The sequence below is a fragment of the Pocillopora verrucosa genome, chromosome 6, assembly GCF_036669915.1.
Source record: "Pocillopora verrucosa isolate sample1 chromosome 6, ASM3666991v2, whole genome shotgun sequence".
NCBI lineage: Eukaryota > Metazoa > Cnidaria > Anthozoa > Scleractinia > Pocilloporidae > Pocillopora > Pocillopora verrucosa.
In genome coordinates this window covers 589,294-602,294 of record NC_089317.1, presented here as the reverse complement: position 1 = coordinate 602,294, position 13,001 = coordinate 589,294, and the positions used below count along the sequence as shown (strand labels likewise).

At 38.5% G+C, this 13,001-nt stretch overlaps 3 protein-coding genes across 3 annotated transcripts; 2 read left to right on the top strand and 1 right to left on the bottom strand.

The window, feature by feature from the left end:
• Positions 1–646: 646 nt before the first annotated feature.
• Positions 647–3,238, bottom strand: LOC131792214 (beta carbonic anhydrase 1-like). The gene is made up of 5 exons (XM_059109593.2): positions 3,096–3,238; positions 2,879–2,971; positions 2,523–2,750; positions 1,932–2,153; positions 647–1,294 (listed from the first exon to the last, which is right to left on the bottom strand). The coding sequence occupies exons 2-5, from the start codon at positions 2,969–2,971 to the stop codon at positions 1,112–1,114; spliced, it is 726 nt and encodes a 241-aa protein (XP_058965576.2). The 5' UTR covers positions 3,096–3,238; the 3' UTR covers positions 647–1,111.
• Positions 3,239–3,339: 101 nt separating this feature from the next.
• LOC131792215 (uncharacterized) lies at positions 3,340–5,443 on the top strand. The gene is made up of 2 exons (XM_059109594.2): positions 3,340–3,823; positions 4,197–5,443. Exons 1-2 carry the CDS (start codon positions 3,729–3,731, stop codon positions 4,459–4,461), a joined length of 360 nt encoding a protein of 119 aa, XP_058965577.2. The 5' UTR covers positions 3,340–3,728; the 3' UTR covers positions 4,462–5,443.
• A 180-nt stretch (positions 5,444–5,623) lies between these two features.
• Positions 5,624–12,928, top strand: LOC131792213 (protein O-mannosyl-transferase TMTC4). Its single transcript, XM_066168193.1, is given in 16 exon segments — positions 5,624–5,932; positions 7,298–7,695; positions 7,698–7,893; positions 8,159–8,496; positions 8,774–8,973; positions 9,120–9,344; positions 9,613–9,840; positions 10,147–10,246; positions 10,562–10,723; positions 10,726–10,775; positions 10,936–11,005; positions 11,008–11,090; positions 11,465–11,551; positions 12,142–12,157; positions 12,160–12,279; positions 12,282–12,928. Coding segments are annotated over 16 exon segments (2,529 nt in total). The 5' UTR covers positions 5,624–5,744; the 3' UTR covers positions 12,350–12,928.
• Positions 12,929–13,001: the final 73 nt, after the last annotated feature.

The window sequence follows — 13,001 nt, the reverse complement described above, 5'->3', positions numbered from 1 at the left end:
ACGTCTCTAACGGCACCGCATCCCAAATTCAGCATAATGTATGTAAACAGTTTTAAGCTTCGAATGGAAAATAAATAATTTACTGTCAGGTTTCGGTTCTCGAAACACGCAAATTTTGGTGACTTCACGTTGTTGTTTGTACATACCGGCCAAAGTCATAAAACGCACGAGCCGAACTCTCTTCTCACGGAAACTTTTGATTCGCCGCGTCCTCGTTACTCTCGCCGTCGTGGTCTGCTCCACGTCTTTAGAAACACTATTAAAATCGCAAAACTTAACACGGAAATTATAGAATACAGCTGAAAGTCTTGTCGCAATTGTTCGTTCTCTATGAATCTACAGATTGCTTTCGCACATAATACTCGCGCGGTAACCATAGCTGTCGCGCACTTATTCAAAAGGCCCTCGCGTGTGGTCTGAGGCCATCCTTGCACGCTACTCAAGTTTATCGTGAAGAGAATGAATAAGGAGAACAGTTTAGAATCTCCACCAGGATCTTTAGAGACCGGAATTGGTCAAGACAAACAACTTTTCAAACTGAACATGGCGGCCTTACATTTGTCCTTTAGTCTCTCTGATTTTTGAACATGCAGGAAAAATTTCCTCTTTCAGACTGAGTCAAATTGAACACACATCTGTATACCTCTTTATGATTTATTAATCAATGGCTAAGTTTATAAATAGTGAAGAAATCTTACTGTTTTCGTTTAAATAACGGCTTTGAGTTGTGATAGAATGGGTAGCAAAAAAAAACAACAACAAAAAACAGCCCTAACTTGACCACTTGACGTATTGGAAGCTGTTACACTCCTTAAAGCACTGGAAGAAGAACCAACAATCCCATTCCCCCCCCCCCCTTTATTCACATCACAACCCTAGAGCCTAAGTTATTTTGCAATTCTAGGTGGTGTACCTGACTACTCTTCTGTTCAGACTTAAAATCATAAATTTTTCATAGAACCAAGTTAATTTTTACTCCTATGAAAATCGACAAAAATTTCATTAGGCCCATCTCCCAATGGAAATCTTTATCATTTATTAGTATCCAAAATAACATCAATGTCATAATTTAAAACTTCCTGTATCAGTCAAACCTAAAAATTTTCCTTCACTAACTCGATAATCCAGTTTCTTTATTTATGACAACAAATCTCTTGCGAGTCTTTGAATACAAGAGCATTTCACCTTCGCCAATGTTGAACCAAAGACCATAAAGTTGAACTGAACCTTCATCAAGTTTATTGCGTACAAATCGGTATGATCTAATATTCTGCATTTGTTGAAGAACGTTTACCTATTATACAAAGAAAAGGAATTAATAGAAATAAATGGTTGACTGATCAACTGATTTACTGAAATGACTAACTGATTGACTGATTTACTCATATACTGACTGACTTGACAATGATTCACTACTCACTGACTGACTCACTATTCACTGCTAGCCAGACTGACTAAATGAACACCTTACTGACTAATTGTCTAACTCTGACTGACTGATTGTATGACTGACTGACGGATTGTCTGACCGACTGAGTTATTGTCTGACTGACTGACTGATTGTCTGACTAACTGACTGATTGTGTGACTGACTTACAAACTGATGGACTGGTGGTCTTGTAGGCTAACAGCCAGAAAGAGAGTTAGATTGACTGATGGACAAAGGATGAACAGACACATTGCAGATTAGCAAACTAGTAGTCTGGCTGACTGATTGAGAACAGATTCACTGACTAGCTAACTGACTGACAGACTGACAGAGAGATTGACTGATAAGTAAATTGACTGAATGAATGTCACACCGACTGACCAATCAACTACCATCTGTCCAATTAACTGACAGACCAAACTAACCGTCCCAATGACTATCTGACTGAGATCAACTGAATGACTGGTACACATAGAGGTGACAAAAAAAACAACACAGGTACCTGTGAAAGCTTATCGACATCAGATAGATCCTTTTCTTTATCAAACATAATCTCTAAGTTATCTTTCTCCTCAGAACTGCCATCTATAGGAACCCCAAGCTTCTCAAACTTTGTTAGTGATGACTGTGCATACTGCCTGAGCCAACCTGATACCCAAGAAGTTTCAGAATTTTGCTTCTCTTTGTCTGTGGTGTCATGCATGTGATAAAGGCAGTCCATTGCCTACAATATAGAGAATGTAAAATACTTTTCAATGATGCTGAACAGACAGTTGAAGATTCAAATATATTTCCAACTTTTTTGTCCCAAAAATTTTCTTCATCCCTCCCACAGGGGGTATATTGGCACTTAAACTGTCCCTGCCCTTGACAAATCCAGTTTTGACCAACACCAGGTTCAGTCTCCAGCTGTTGGTGTTTTGAAGCATCCTCAAAAAGGAGAATCTAGAGGATCATGGGTACACCAATACACCCATGGCTAGAGACTGGGTATGAGCTTATACTGGTAAAATTGATACCCACACCTTCCCGATGGAATTTCCCAAAACACTTTTAAGATGGGTGTGGGTCATAAATTGTTTTGTGTAGCTACCTTACAGTCTGAATGTCCACAAACTGCTATGTCTTTGACTCCAGTGGAAATTGCTAACTCCAAAGCTGCTCTTTCTGACAGTGGACTTTGTTGGTTTTCTCCAAACAGCTGATTGTGTGGCACAACATTGCCTGCATTTCTCATAATAAACATATCACCAGGATCTGCTTGAGTAAAACTGGTTGGACACAAACGGCTGTCCATACAGGTTATAAGAAGCATGCGTGGCTGAAAGAGAGTGAGTAACAGGTAAAAAAAATGGAAATTAATCAAAATCTGTAATCGAACGTGTTAACCGTCACGATCTTTCGTTAGACTGCATATATTACAGAAAAACCTGGCTGAAGTAAACATACCTGGGCTTTATGAGCGAGTTTTTCTAGTTGTGGCAGCAGAGAAGGTCGCACAAGACTTTTGAATTTTAAAACACCCTGTAACAGTTTCTCCATCTTCGAAAATCAATGAGAACGTCATAATCAGATCAACCGGTCGTGGTTAAACATGTCGAAATAAGATAGAACAAAACACAAACAAAGCCTCGTATTAATTTCCTAAGGATCAAACAACACATACCTTAAATTTCTGTGAAGACACCTATGAGGAAAAAACTATAAAGAGTGAAGGTTTCAATTTTCTGTCGACCATAAACCTTGAAGATTTAGTCGCAGGTACCAGACAGTATAAAATGTGAAAGGCATTCAATATGGACCAAAAACTATTTCCAGTAGGAGTGGGGTTAGGAAGAGTTGGACTTGATCAAACAGGCAACATTTCTTCTCCAAATGACAACCCAAAGCCGGCTTATTTACTTAATTTGTATCTAGTAGGTTTGAATACGTGCAGAATTGTCAGTTTATCTCAATTAATTGAAGAGTTAGGCGTCTTTTGAGCGTGTATTTTGATCAAAGTCACGCGGAGACAACTTCTGTAGGTGTGTGTTTGTACTCGTGTTTCACCCGTGGCTAGACGATCATACTTCGTGTTGTTCTGTCTGTCGAAATCAGCCGCCAAAACACTATTCGATATTCAGCATAGAATCATTTCTTTAAAATCCTGGGCTACTTGCTCGGCAAATATATTTCGAATATTGTCACGCACCCTTTTTAAGGGGGACCTGTGCCGACTGTGCCTTCACTCACCTGCAGTGAGACCCACTCTCTCCACCTGTCTACTCTCCAGTTTATCACATGCTGCAAAAAGACGAATATGGCGGGCATTTCGAGTGGACAAATACTTCGCATTAAAGAGTTGATTCACCTGGGAGCAAGTTTGGATGGTAAATCTGTGAGGACATGGGGAAGGTAATTTTAGCAGAGTCTCTATTCTTGTTCCTTTGATTTCCGTTACTAAAAACAAGGAGTTTGAAAATGCAAATCTGCCGTGTTTGCTTCACGTTCGTTTCGACTGCTACCGTAAAGTTTTCGTACACAAATTATGGTCTTGTAAATTTCTATCGAAACTTTTCCGGCAAATAATTTTTGGAAATGCATTTGAATTTCCTCCTTAAGTTTCTATTTGTAAACAGAGTTAGCAAATTACAAATAGCTGAAGTTTCCGTGAGGGAGACGAACGGCTGGAAGTGGGAGGGAGGGGTGGGTATTTAGAACTCTTCCTTATATATGGATCTCAATTATTTGGACTTGTTAAGTGACATATTTCTGTATTAACTTACAGGGCACTGACACATAACATCGCAAGAAGTCAACTAAAAGTGTGCGATGAAGGCATTGAACTGATCATCGATACTTCATTTGTGGAACCAACGGCTTTTAACAGAGGATCTTTGTATCAATTTATAGGAGAAGTTTATGTCAGCGAAAACATTATTTTACGAGCAAGAATTTCTACTTGTATAGATGGAATGGACATGAATCTCTTTAATCAAGCTTTAGATATCAGGAGGAAATATTTGCAGGAAGATATAGCAACTGTCTCTTGAGAATATTACAAGCTTTTATAATCAATTTTCAGCCAGCCACCAATTACAAATACCTATTGTTTCTTTGGCTTGGAAATCTTGGTTGATTAAAGAAGCGTTACTCCCAAATATTGTACTAATTAATACATTTGGCAAATCAGGGTTTAATGTTTTTAAGCTTTTTCTAGTATATAAGCTTACAAAAAATGTATTGGACAAAAAAAAGATTGAATTGTCCATCTTCTGTCTACTTTAGAACATTGCAAAACAGGGAACAGTGTGGCATGAAAATAAAATTAAGAGGTAAGAGGTCTCTACTTAAGCCTAACTCTTTAACTCTCAGAAGTGATCAACATTTAAGTTCTCTCTAAATTATCCATACATTATCCAACATAGAGGTATTGAGAATACTCAAACTTATCAGGTAGAAGTAGTTGTCTTGATCTAAGACCAAATTCTTGTAACTAAGTTGAAAGGAAATAAGGCAGATAGAGGGGAGAATTAGCAAACAGATCTTGGGAGTTAAAGGGTTAAAGAAGACTACGACACTGAAATGAAATATGACATGAAGGAAGGGTCTTTTCAGAAAGTTTTCAAGAATTCCTGCTAAAAACCCTTGGATAGAGTTTGCCTGAAAAAATCTGAGAAGTGACTTAACATAAAATATGACAATTATGGAGCTTAACCCTTGAATTTGGAGGAGTGACCGAGACAGAATTTCTCCTTACGATATCAGAACAACTTAAAGTGGGCAAGTGATGAGAATAAAGAAAAATATCAATTGTTGGATCATTTGTCATCCAATTCTAAATTCTCCAAACCAACATCATAATAATTGTAGGGCAGACAGTAACAAGAATTACTAATGAGATATAGGGACCGAAAGGATTAAGTTGGTTTTAGGAAACAGTTTGTGGTGAATACATTTATATTTTCTAGTTTAGTTATCTATTAATGTAATGTGATTTGTAAACCTTCTCAGTCTTTGTATTTTGCTGGTTAATGATTTTCCAGAGCTCCATATAAAAGTTTTGTTTGACATATTTCGCATCTTCTATATCTTTTACATCCATATAAATTATGATAATCATATTTTTAATTGTTCCACTTCTGTGAAATGCCGATAATTCAATTATCAACATCTTTATCGAACGCCAAATGCTGCACGTCCTAGTCTCGAAGCCGATTTTTTGTTGTCACGTAATTTTCCTGCGTTGCGTGACGTATCAAAAATACATCTGCGAGCAGGACTGCCTCCTTCGGAATTGTTTTTGTGTAGCCAGGTGATAAATACAGACAAGAGAATGGCGCGTGAACAGAATTTAAACAGGAGATACGGGAGAACAGCTACAGAGGATTTATCGAATGACACCAGTGCTTTAAAACCATACATTTTGGTAGCAATCGCGGCAATTGCGTGTTACTTGAACTCCTTATTCGGCGAGTTTGTTTATGATGACTTCGAAGTCATCGAGACAAACGCAGATGTTAGGTAAGAGTTTTCCTGCAATTTTAATCTCGTTGTTTACCAAAAGTGATAACTTTACCTTCCGAGATAAAGGCACATTTCTAACTGGGTAAAAAGTGGTTAAAGAAAAACCCAGCTTCTCGTGCGGGGAAAACTTTTGATGGTGTTGAAAGCTGAACCGACAAAAAACATAGCTTTGTATCATACGGCTTAAATTAATTTCGCCTCGAGGCGCACTTTCCCACCAGCTTAACTGAGCCATTCTTTTCGATAATCCCACCGTGTTTATTAAACCAGATTCTGTTGTGATGAAGAGGATTCATTTAGATGTAAATTTTTTATCATGGAATTAATACTGCGCGGTCGATTCAAGAAAACCAGGTTGATATCCTTCTGCCGGGTATGTAAAAAGGGTTTCCTAACAAACAACTTTTGACACCATTAATTTGCGGTCACTCAATAGTATAACATAATATCAGATTGAGAGCGGATTGACGAAATTAGAACTATGTGAAATGCAAGGTTTCCAAAAGTAACAGCAAGTCCACAAACTTGACGAGAAACAACTGCTTGCCCATGGCTTACGGAATAAAAATATGTCTATATCTACTTAGCATAATTTAACTTTGAGTTAAAGACCGCATGCAAAATTAATAATAACAAAATGAAATGCAAATTTTTGTCATGTAAGAAAGGAAATTAATCAAAGTTCATTTTTAGAAGAGAGTTTAGCAAGAAGTTCTGTGATCGAATTCAGCTTTTAGCTCACAGAATAGAGCTGTGAAGCACTAAGCTCAAATGAGCTGTTTCCGAGATCAAACGGATGGGAAAATTTTGCCTTAAATTGACTAATCTGACATTACAAAAATAGATTTCCGACACAGAGGTTTCTAAATGACCTGTTAGGTCGAATTTCTTGTTTATCTTTCGGTAAGAGGCTCGAGGGTTCACTGAAAGTCACGAAACTGCGTAAAAATGCGAAAAAAACAAAGCAATTAATTGAGAGGTCGGCAAAACACAGAAATGACTTAAATTTCACGATAACTGACTTTTAGTCGTTGGCCATCGTCTTTGTTATTGGAAAGTGTCGTTTTTGGGGAGAAATTTGGAAGACAAATACCTCGCAAACATTGTCATACTGACTTTCGAAAGCTGGTTCACAAATTCAGTCAACAAACTTCCTCTTGAAAACCATCTTTCAAGTGAAATTTCCCCTAAGCTCTCTGCGATTATGAATAACAATATTGCCTTTCATGTCGTGTCAACGAGAAAAAAATACCGGTGAGATGTATTAATTTATCTGGAAGATGTCATTTTGATATACGCTTGAAAACGTATAGCCCCTCGCTTTCACCTTATTTCTGACTAGAGTAATTTTTTTCTTTGCAGGCCATCAACGCCAATTTCTAACCTGTTTTCAAACGACTTTTGGGGCATTCCGTTAAAAAGAAACGATTCTCACAAATCTTATCGTCCAATAACTGTTTTAACATTCCGCTGGAATTTCCTCGCTGGAGGCCTCAATCCAATAGGATACCACTTCATCAATGTGGTTTTACATAGCATTGTCTCGGCGTTATTTTTCCACACATGTATCAGGATTTTAAATGGCAACGTAGGTTCTAAAACTAAATCACTTCCTCTTCTTTGTGGTATGCTCTTTGCTCTTCATCCGATACATACAGAGGCTGTAGCTAATGTTGTGGGTCGTGCAGAAATCCTCTGTGCCTTGTTCTACCTCTTAGCCCTGTTGTCGTACATAAATTGTTTTCCTGATGGGACCACAGGGACAGCAATAAAAGACCAGCGAAGTATTCAAGGGTTTGGCTTGCTTCGTGCATCTTCTGGTGTGTGTTGTCTCTCTTTAGCAAAGAACAAGGCATCACAGTTTTAGAAGTTTGTATTGCTTACGATTTGGTTTTTGTCTGCAAGTTTAAAGGGGAACATTTACTCAAATTATTTTCTTCGCCTGCGGTTTTATTAAGGTAAGAATCGAATCACAATTTTGTAGGTTTTTAATACCGATGACTTCGTGTATCAATACGCATCCTTCAATCCAGTAAGATATAAAACGGATTTCATTTGCGACGTTTTTCCCGCACTTCTGGCAATTTTCTTGTTTACTTTGCGATCTCCTTGCCACTTGTGATATTTACCTTTCCTCTGATTGGATGTTAGTTGTTACAACAATGAAACGATATGCGCTCCAAAAGACTGTACTTATCAGGGTTAATTTTCCTTTACTTTCAGACAATGGCCAAAGTGGGCCGTTCGATTGGTCGAAAGATTTTCCATCCTCGGCTTGGCGTCTGTAATTCTTCTGTACTTGAGAATTGTGATCATCTCTGGAGGTTTTGTCCTTTCCTTCACTGAGTCCGACAATCCCACATTGTTTCATCCTGACGTATGGACTCGATTTAGGACTTACTCTTATTTGTGCGCGCTAAATGCGCGACTTCTACTGTGTCCGAACAGCCTGTGTTATGATTGGTCCATGGACAGCATATCCCGGATTGAATCATGGTGGGACATGCGCAATATGCAAACGCTCGTGTTCAGTGGTATACTTGTTTGTTTGTGCTGTTATGGTAAGAGAGATTCAACGTGCGCTTCCTAGTGTTATTGAAACTTGCATTTCACTTTGTTTGAGCAGAGTATTTTTAGGAAAGCTAAATCTATTTCGCTTCATTTTGACAGTTCTTTTTCTTCTGCAAAATAACACGGATAAAATGTCTTCAAATATAATTTAAGAGCTCTAGATTGATTGAGTTATTTCCCAGTGTTGATTTATAATTAAGATACAAAGAGAGAAAGTTTTTCTTCGCTCTTGACACAATAAGTTTTATTCTCCGTGTTCTCTTGCAGGTCTTCAGTCTTCAACTATACCGTCTTCAACTATACCGTCTTCTATACCGTCTTCAACTATATCGTCTTCAACTATACCGTCAACTATACCTAGAAAGTCTAAGAAAAGTTCTTCAAAGCCACTAGATTCTAATGAAAATGATATTCATTTAAAAGATGATTTTAGGAATGCAGAGTCTCAGCATTGTGGACTGAAAATGGTGAGTAGAAACTGTCAGAAAGTATTGTCGGCTTTAAAAAAGCGGGAAAATTTAATCTCGCGGCCGCTTGCGCACGTGCGTGTCTCCTGATTGGTCAGTGTATCAGAAGTCAACTGGATCCCTTTGTTTGTTTTGATTTTTTGCAGGATGAGTGCGAGTCTCCACAAAGAAGACGAGTTGTGATGTTTTCATTGGCTTTATTGATCATACCATTTCTACCAGCTTCCAATCTCTTCTTGCCCGTTGGGTTTGTTGTCGCCGAGAGAATTCTTTACATTCCCAGTATGGGACTCTGCATTTTGGTTCCATTTGGAATCTCAATCTTGTTTGGAACCCAAACAAAGGTGGAAGAAGATTCCTCAACACATGAGGTGAGCCCTGATTTCTGTTCAGAACAAGTTCTTTTCCTAAGGAGGGCCTGGAAACGAGGTTGATTCCGTGTCTGCAATCAGTCCGCGCAGCAAATCAGTTTGAAGGGGACAGCCACTAACTTAGTGCTCAAATCGCTTAAGATCTCTTAAGTACTTTTCTGCTAGAAACAAATGGAATCTCGATGTTTTCTTTTTCAACCCACGATTTTTGTTACAGTGTAGTAAAAATGCAGTTAATACCACAGTATTCTTACCTTTCCGTTTTTAGAACTCTGATAAAATGTTAGTGCAAAAAACTTCACGTACAAGTTGGAGTTTTGGTCTTTCTGCCACTGGTATGGTTTTAGTCCACAGCCTTCTGTTGTTGTTCGCTGCAAAGACAGTACGCCGCAATTCAGAATGGCTGAACAAGGAAGCGCTGGCCCGATCAGGACTGAAAGTGAACCCCACTAACGCTAAGATTCACGTTATGCTTGGAAATGTTCTTGCAAAGAAGGTTTGAATGGAGATTTAGTGTTTTGTAGTAAGTGAGCTATAAAGTTGGCGCATAGGACTAGGCACTAAACACCACTTTCGAACGGCCAACACTCATAGTGTTGTGTTTGTTGTACTCTAAGAATGTAAGTCGTGGATTGTTATTGCAACTTACGGAATGGTTTTTGCTATTTGTTTAATGCAGTTTCTGCAAAATTTGCCAGATTAAATCTCTACCCTAGTGCTTGTTTGTCTCCTACTGTAGAAAGACCTGAATTTCTCTGATATAAATTTTAGCTTTTATGGTGAATTTTTTTTTTTCCATCAGGGTCTTTTGGCATGTGAAAAATATTACCGTGAGGCCTTGCGGCTGAGACCACATTACGTTGCAGCCTGGGAGAACCTGGGTCTAGTGCTCCTGAACACAGGTAAGGTGGTAAAACCAAAGCCAATGTTATCTCAATGACCAATCCGAAACAAGTGAATATCACATAGAGCCCGAAGGGCGGGAAAACGCGCTCGACCAAGTCGTTACTGGTATGAATTTGTAATTGATTGGTTGAGGTGGTGGTACAAGTTTTCTGGGCCAATCACAGAGCGAAAAAAGGAAAATCAGGGCGATGATAGATTGCTTTCGACACTCAATTAAAATTTTTTTATAAAAGTTCCTAGCGTGTAAAATCTTGAACCAGTTCATGGACATACAACCTACGTTTCCTCTCAAGTCTCATATCTTGGCACAGATAGAGCACAAGAAGCTGAGAAATGCTACCTTAAAGCGCTGTCAATCAAACCAAACAGTGCAGACGGCAACATTAACCTGGCGCACTTGTTTAGAGTGACCAGCAGATGGAAAGAAGCGGATGCACAGTATGAGAAGGCGCTATCCCTCAGACCCAACAACCCACACTGCATTACTTTCATGGAGTCGTTTTGGAGAAGCTTGGAAAACGAAAGGTAGGAAGATGGTGGAAAATTAACCTCTGCTAAGCTGCAGCAGGATTTTGCGGAGAACCCTGGTTTTCAAAGCAAAATTCTCCATTGCCTGCGTCCCATACTTCAACCTTTGTATCCAATCACGTGATCACTCAGAAATTTCTTTCTTTCTTGAGTCCAGAAAGCAGAAGAGAAATATATAAAGACAACAAAATTAACACCTTCAGACCCAATACCTTTCTTCTCGCTTGGAAGATGCTCTTGTGGCCGCTTTTGAGGAAAAAGGGAAAAAATGGAACCGAAAAAGTAATAAAAAGGTGAGGAAATCGTTTGTCGGTCGTTTGTATTTCAAGTAATGGTCTTTTAGCCGCGATGTGACAACCTACTGTAAATGTGAAGGAATGAAAAATGGTAGTTTTGCAATCTAGAAAAGCAGGATCAATATCAGTACCTGGGCAACTGCCCACCTACCCCTCCCCTAACCCACCAGTAACCCGAACTTGTTATCAATTGACTGTTGTTGAGTTAGGGGAGGGGTAGGTGGGCAGTTGCCCAGATACTGATATTGATCCGAAAAGCAACAAAATGGTAAGAATAAACCGATAAAAAACAAGGATGCTTTAAGGAAGAGGAAGATTGACACGGATTGTAAATGAAAAGTGAATAATTTGAGCAGTTTATTTGATGCGTGAAATTATGTGTTTTCTTAGGGGGAAGAGTACCTGAGGAAAGGATTAGCATTGGATCCACTGGATATCAACAGCCGTCTTCTGCTCGTTCAAGTTCAGCTTATGAAGGTGAACCGAGGCATGCTCTGTTGTTCTTCTCTTGCAACGTTATCACATTATGAAAATACCATTATCAAATTATTGTTTTGTTTTATAAACGTATCTTTTATTACTGGGAGAAGTGGCGACGGACTGGTAAGTTACCGCACACCTAATCGAGAGGTCTGGGTTCGAGCCATGGCTTGGTCTCTAATGACATTGTGATGTGTTCTTGGGCAAGACATTTACCCTCTCACAGTACCTCTCTTCACCTAGTATCACCCAGGCCCAGGCTTAGAGCTGGTGTCCCATCCAGGAATAATTACATCACTTATAATTTTTCATGTTAAGGAAAAAGAAATTAACTCTAACATGCGGTCACAGAACAAGAGGTAACCCAGTATAACAACATGAGGCTAATGAAATTGTAGTCAGTTATCGATGCATGCAAGGGAAACTAAGACTTGAAATACTCGAAACTGATATATTTTGTGATGCCATCTTATTTATCTCAGTGTTTTAGCTAAATCTTCATTGCTGTTGTTGTAAAAATTGTTGTTGTTTTGTTGTGTAGAATGGAGTGTACTCTTTCTGACTAAACAATCTCTGTTACCTGACAGGGCGAACTCGATTCCGCTGAAAAGAAGTCCGTTTTGTTCTCGCTCATGATGAGTACAACATCAACGCCGAGTACATTTTAGGAGGAATTCTAGAACTTAAAGGTTTACTCAAACAAGCCAGACATTATTTTCTTGATGTTCTAAAAAAGATCATTTACACAAAGGAGCAATCACAGCGCTACAACGTATAGCTAAAAAGACTAAATAGATTGTGCAGTTTATTTTATAGTTATTAAAAATAGATAGTGCCCGTTGAGTGATTTAAAAAAAAACGTTTAGTCAGTATACGTGCAAATTACAATATCTTGTGTTCAACCTAATTGCGGAGACTGAGGGGCCGTTTCCTTTTTAAGGAGATGAGTAATCATGCGAAAACAAAAACAGGAATTTTATTGATTTGGAGTATTTTTAATTGATTGTCGTAAAACCAAAACTGAAGTAATCACAACAGCCTATTGAAGACTCAAGGTAAAAAGACAAACGAACAAAAGCGCGGGAAAACGCAGGCGACCAAGTCACGGTTGGGTATCGGTTGGCGTCTGATTGGTTGGGAGCATGGTGGCGCGAGTTTTCTAGACCAATCAGAGACAGATTTAAAGCAAAATCAAAGGAATCCCGGATTACTTTCGAAACTCAATTGAAAAGTGCTTTGTATATGAGCAAATAAAAATTATCCAAATATTAGTAATCCAAGACGCGAAGAATTTAAGCTTGACATAACTAAGACAATACACAGAAATTGAAAGTCAGTTGAATATTAATTATATTTATTTCCTATAACTTGCTTTTAAATATTTTTATTAAACCTTAACTAAATGTGCAATCAAAGACTGTTATATCAGTTACACTTAGTTACCTGC

Excerpts from the sequence above, each read along its gene's own strand:
- LOC131792214 (XM_059109593.2), bottom strand. The coding sequence starts at position 2,971 with ATGGAGAAACTGTTACAGGGTGTTTTAAAATTCAAAAGTCTTGTGCGA. Across the intron at positions 2,154-2,522 it reads GTGGACATTCAGACTGTAAG|GCAATGGACTGCCTTTATCA; the intron begins GTAGCTACACAA and ends TCTATATTGTAG. Across the intron at positions 1,295-1,931 it reads ATGTCGATAAGCTTTCACAG|GTAAACGTTCTTCAACAAAT; the intron begins GTACCTGTGTTG and ends TTTGTATAATAG.
- LOC131792215 (XM_059109594.2), top strand. The coding sequence starts at position 3,729 with ATGGCGGGCATTTCGAGTGGACAAATACTTCGCATTAAAGAGTTGATT. Across the intron at positions 3,824-4,196 it reads TCTGTGAGGACATGGGGAAG|GGCACTGACACATAACATCG; the intron begins GTAATTTTAGCA and ends ATTAACTTACAG.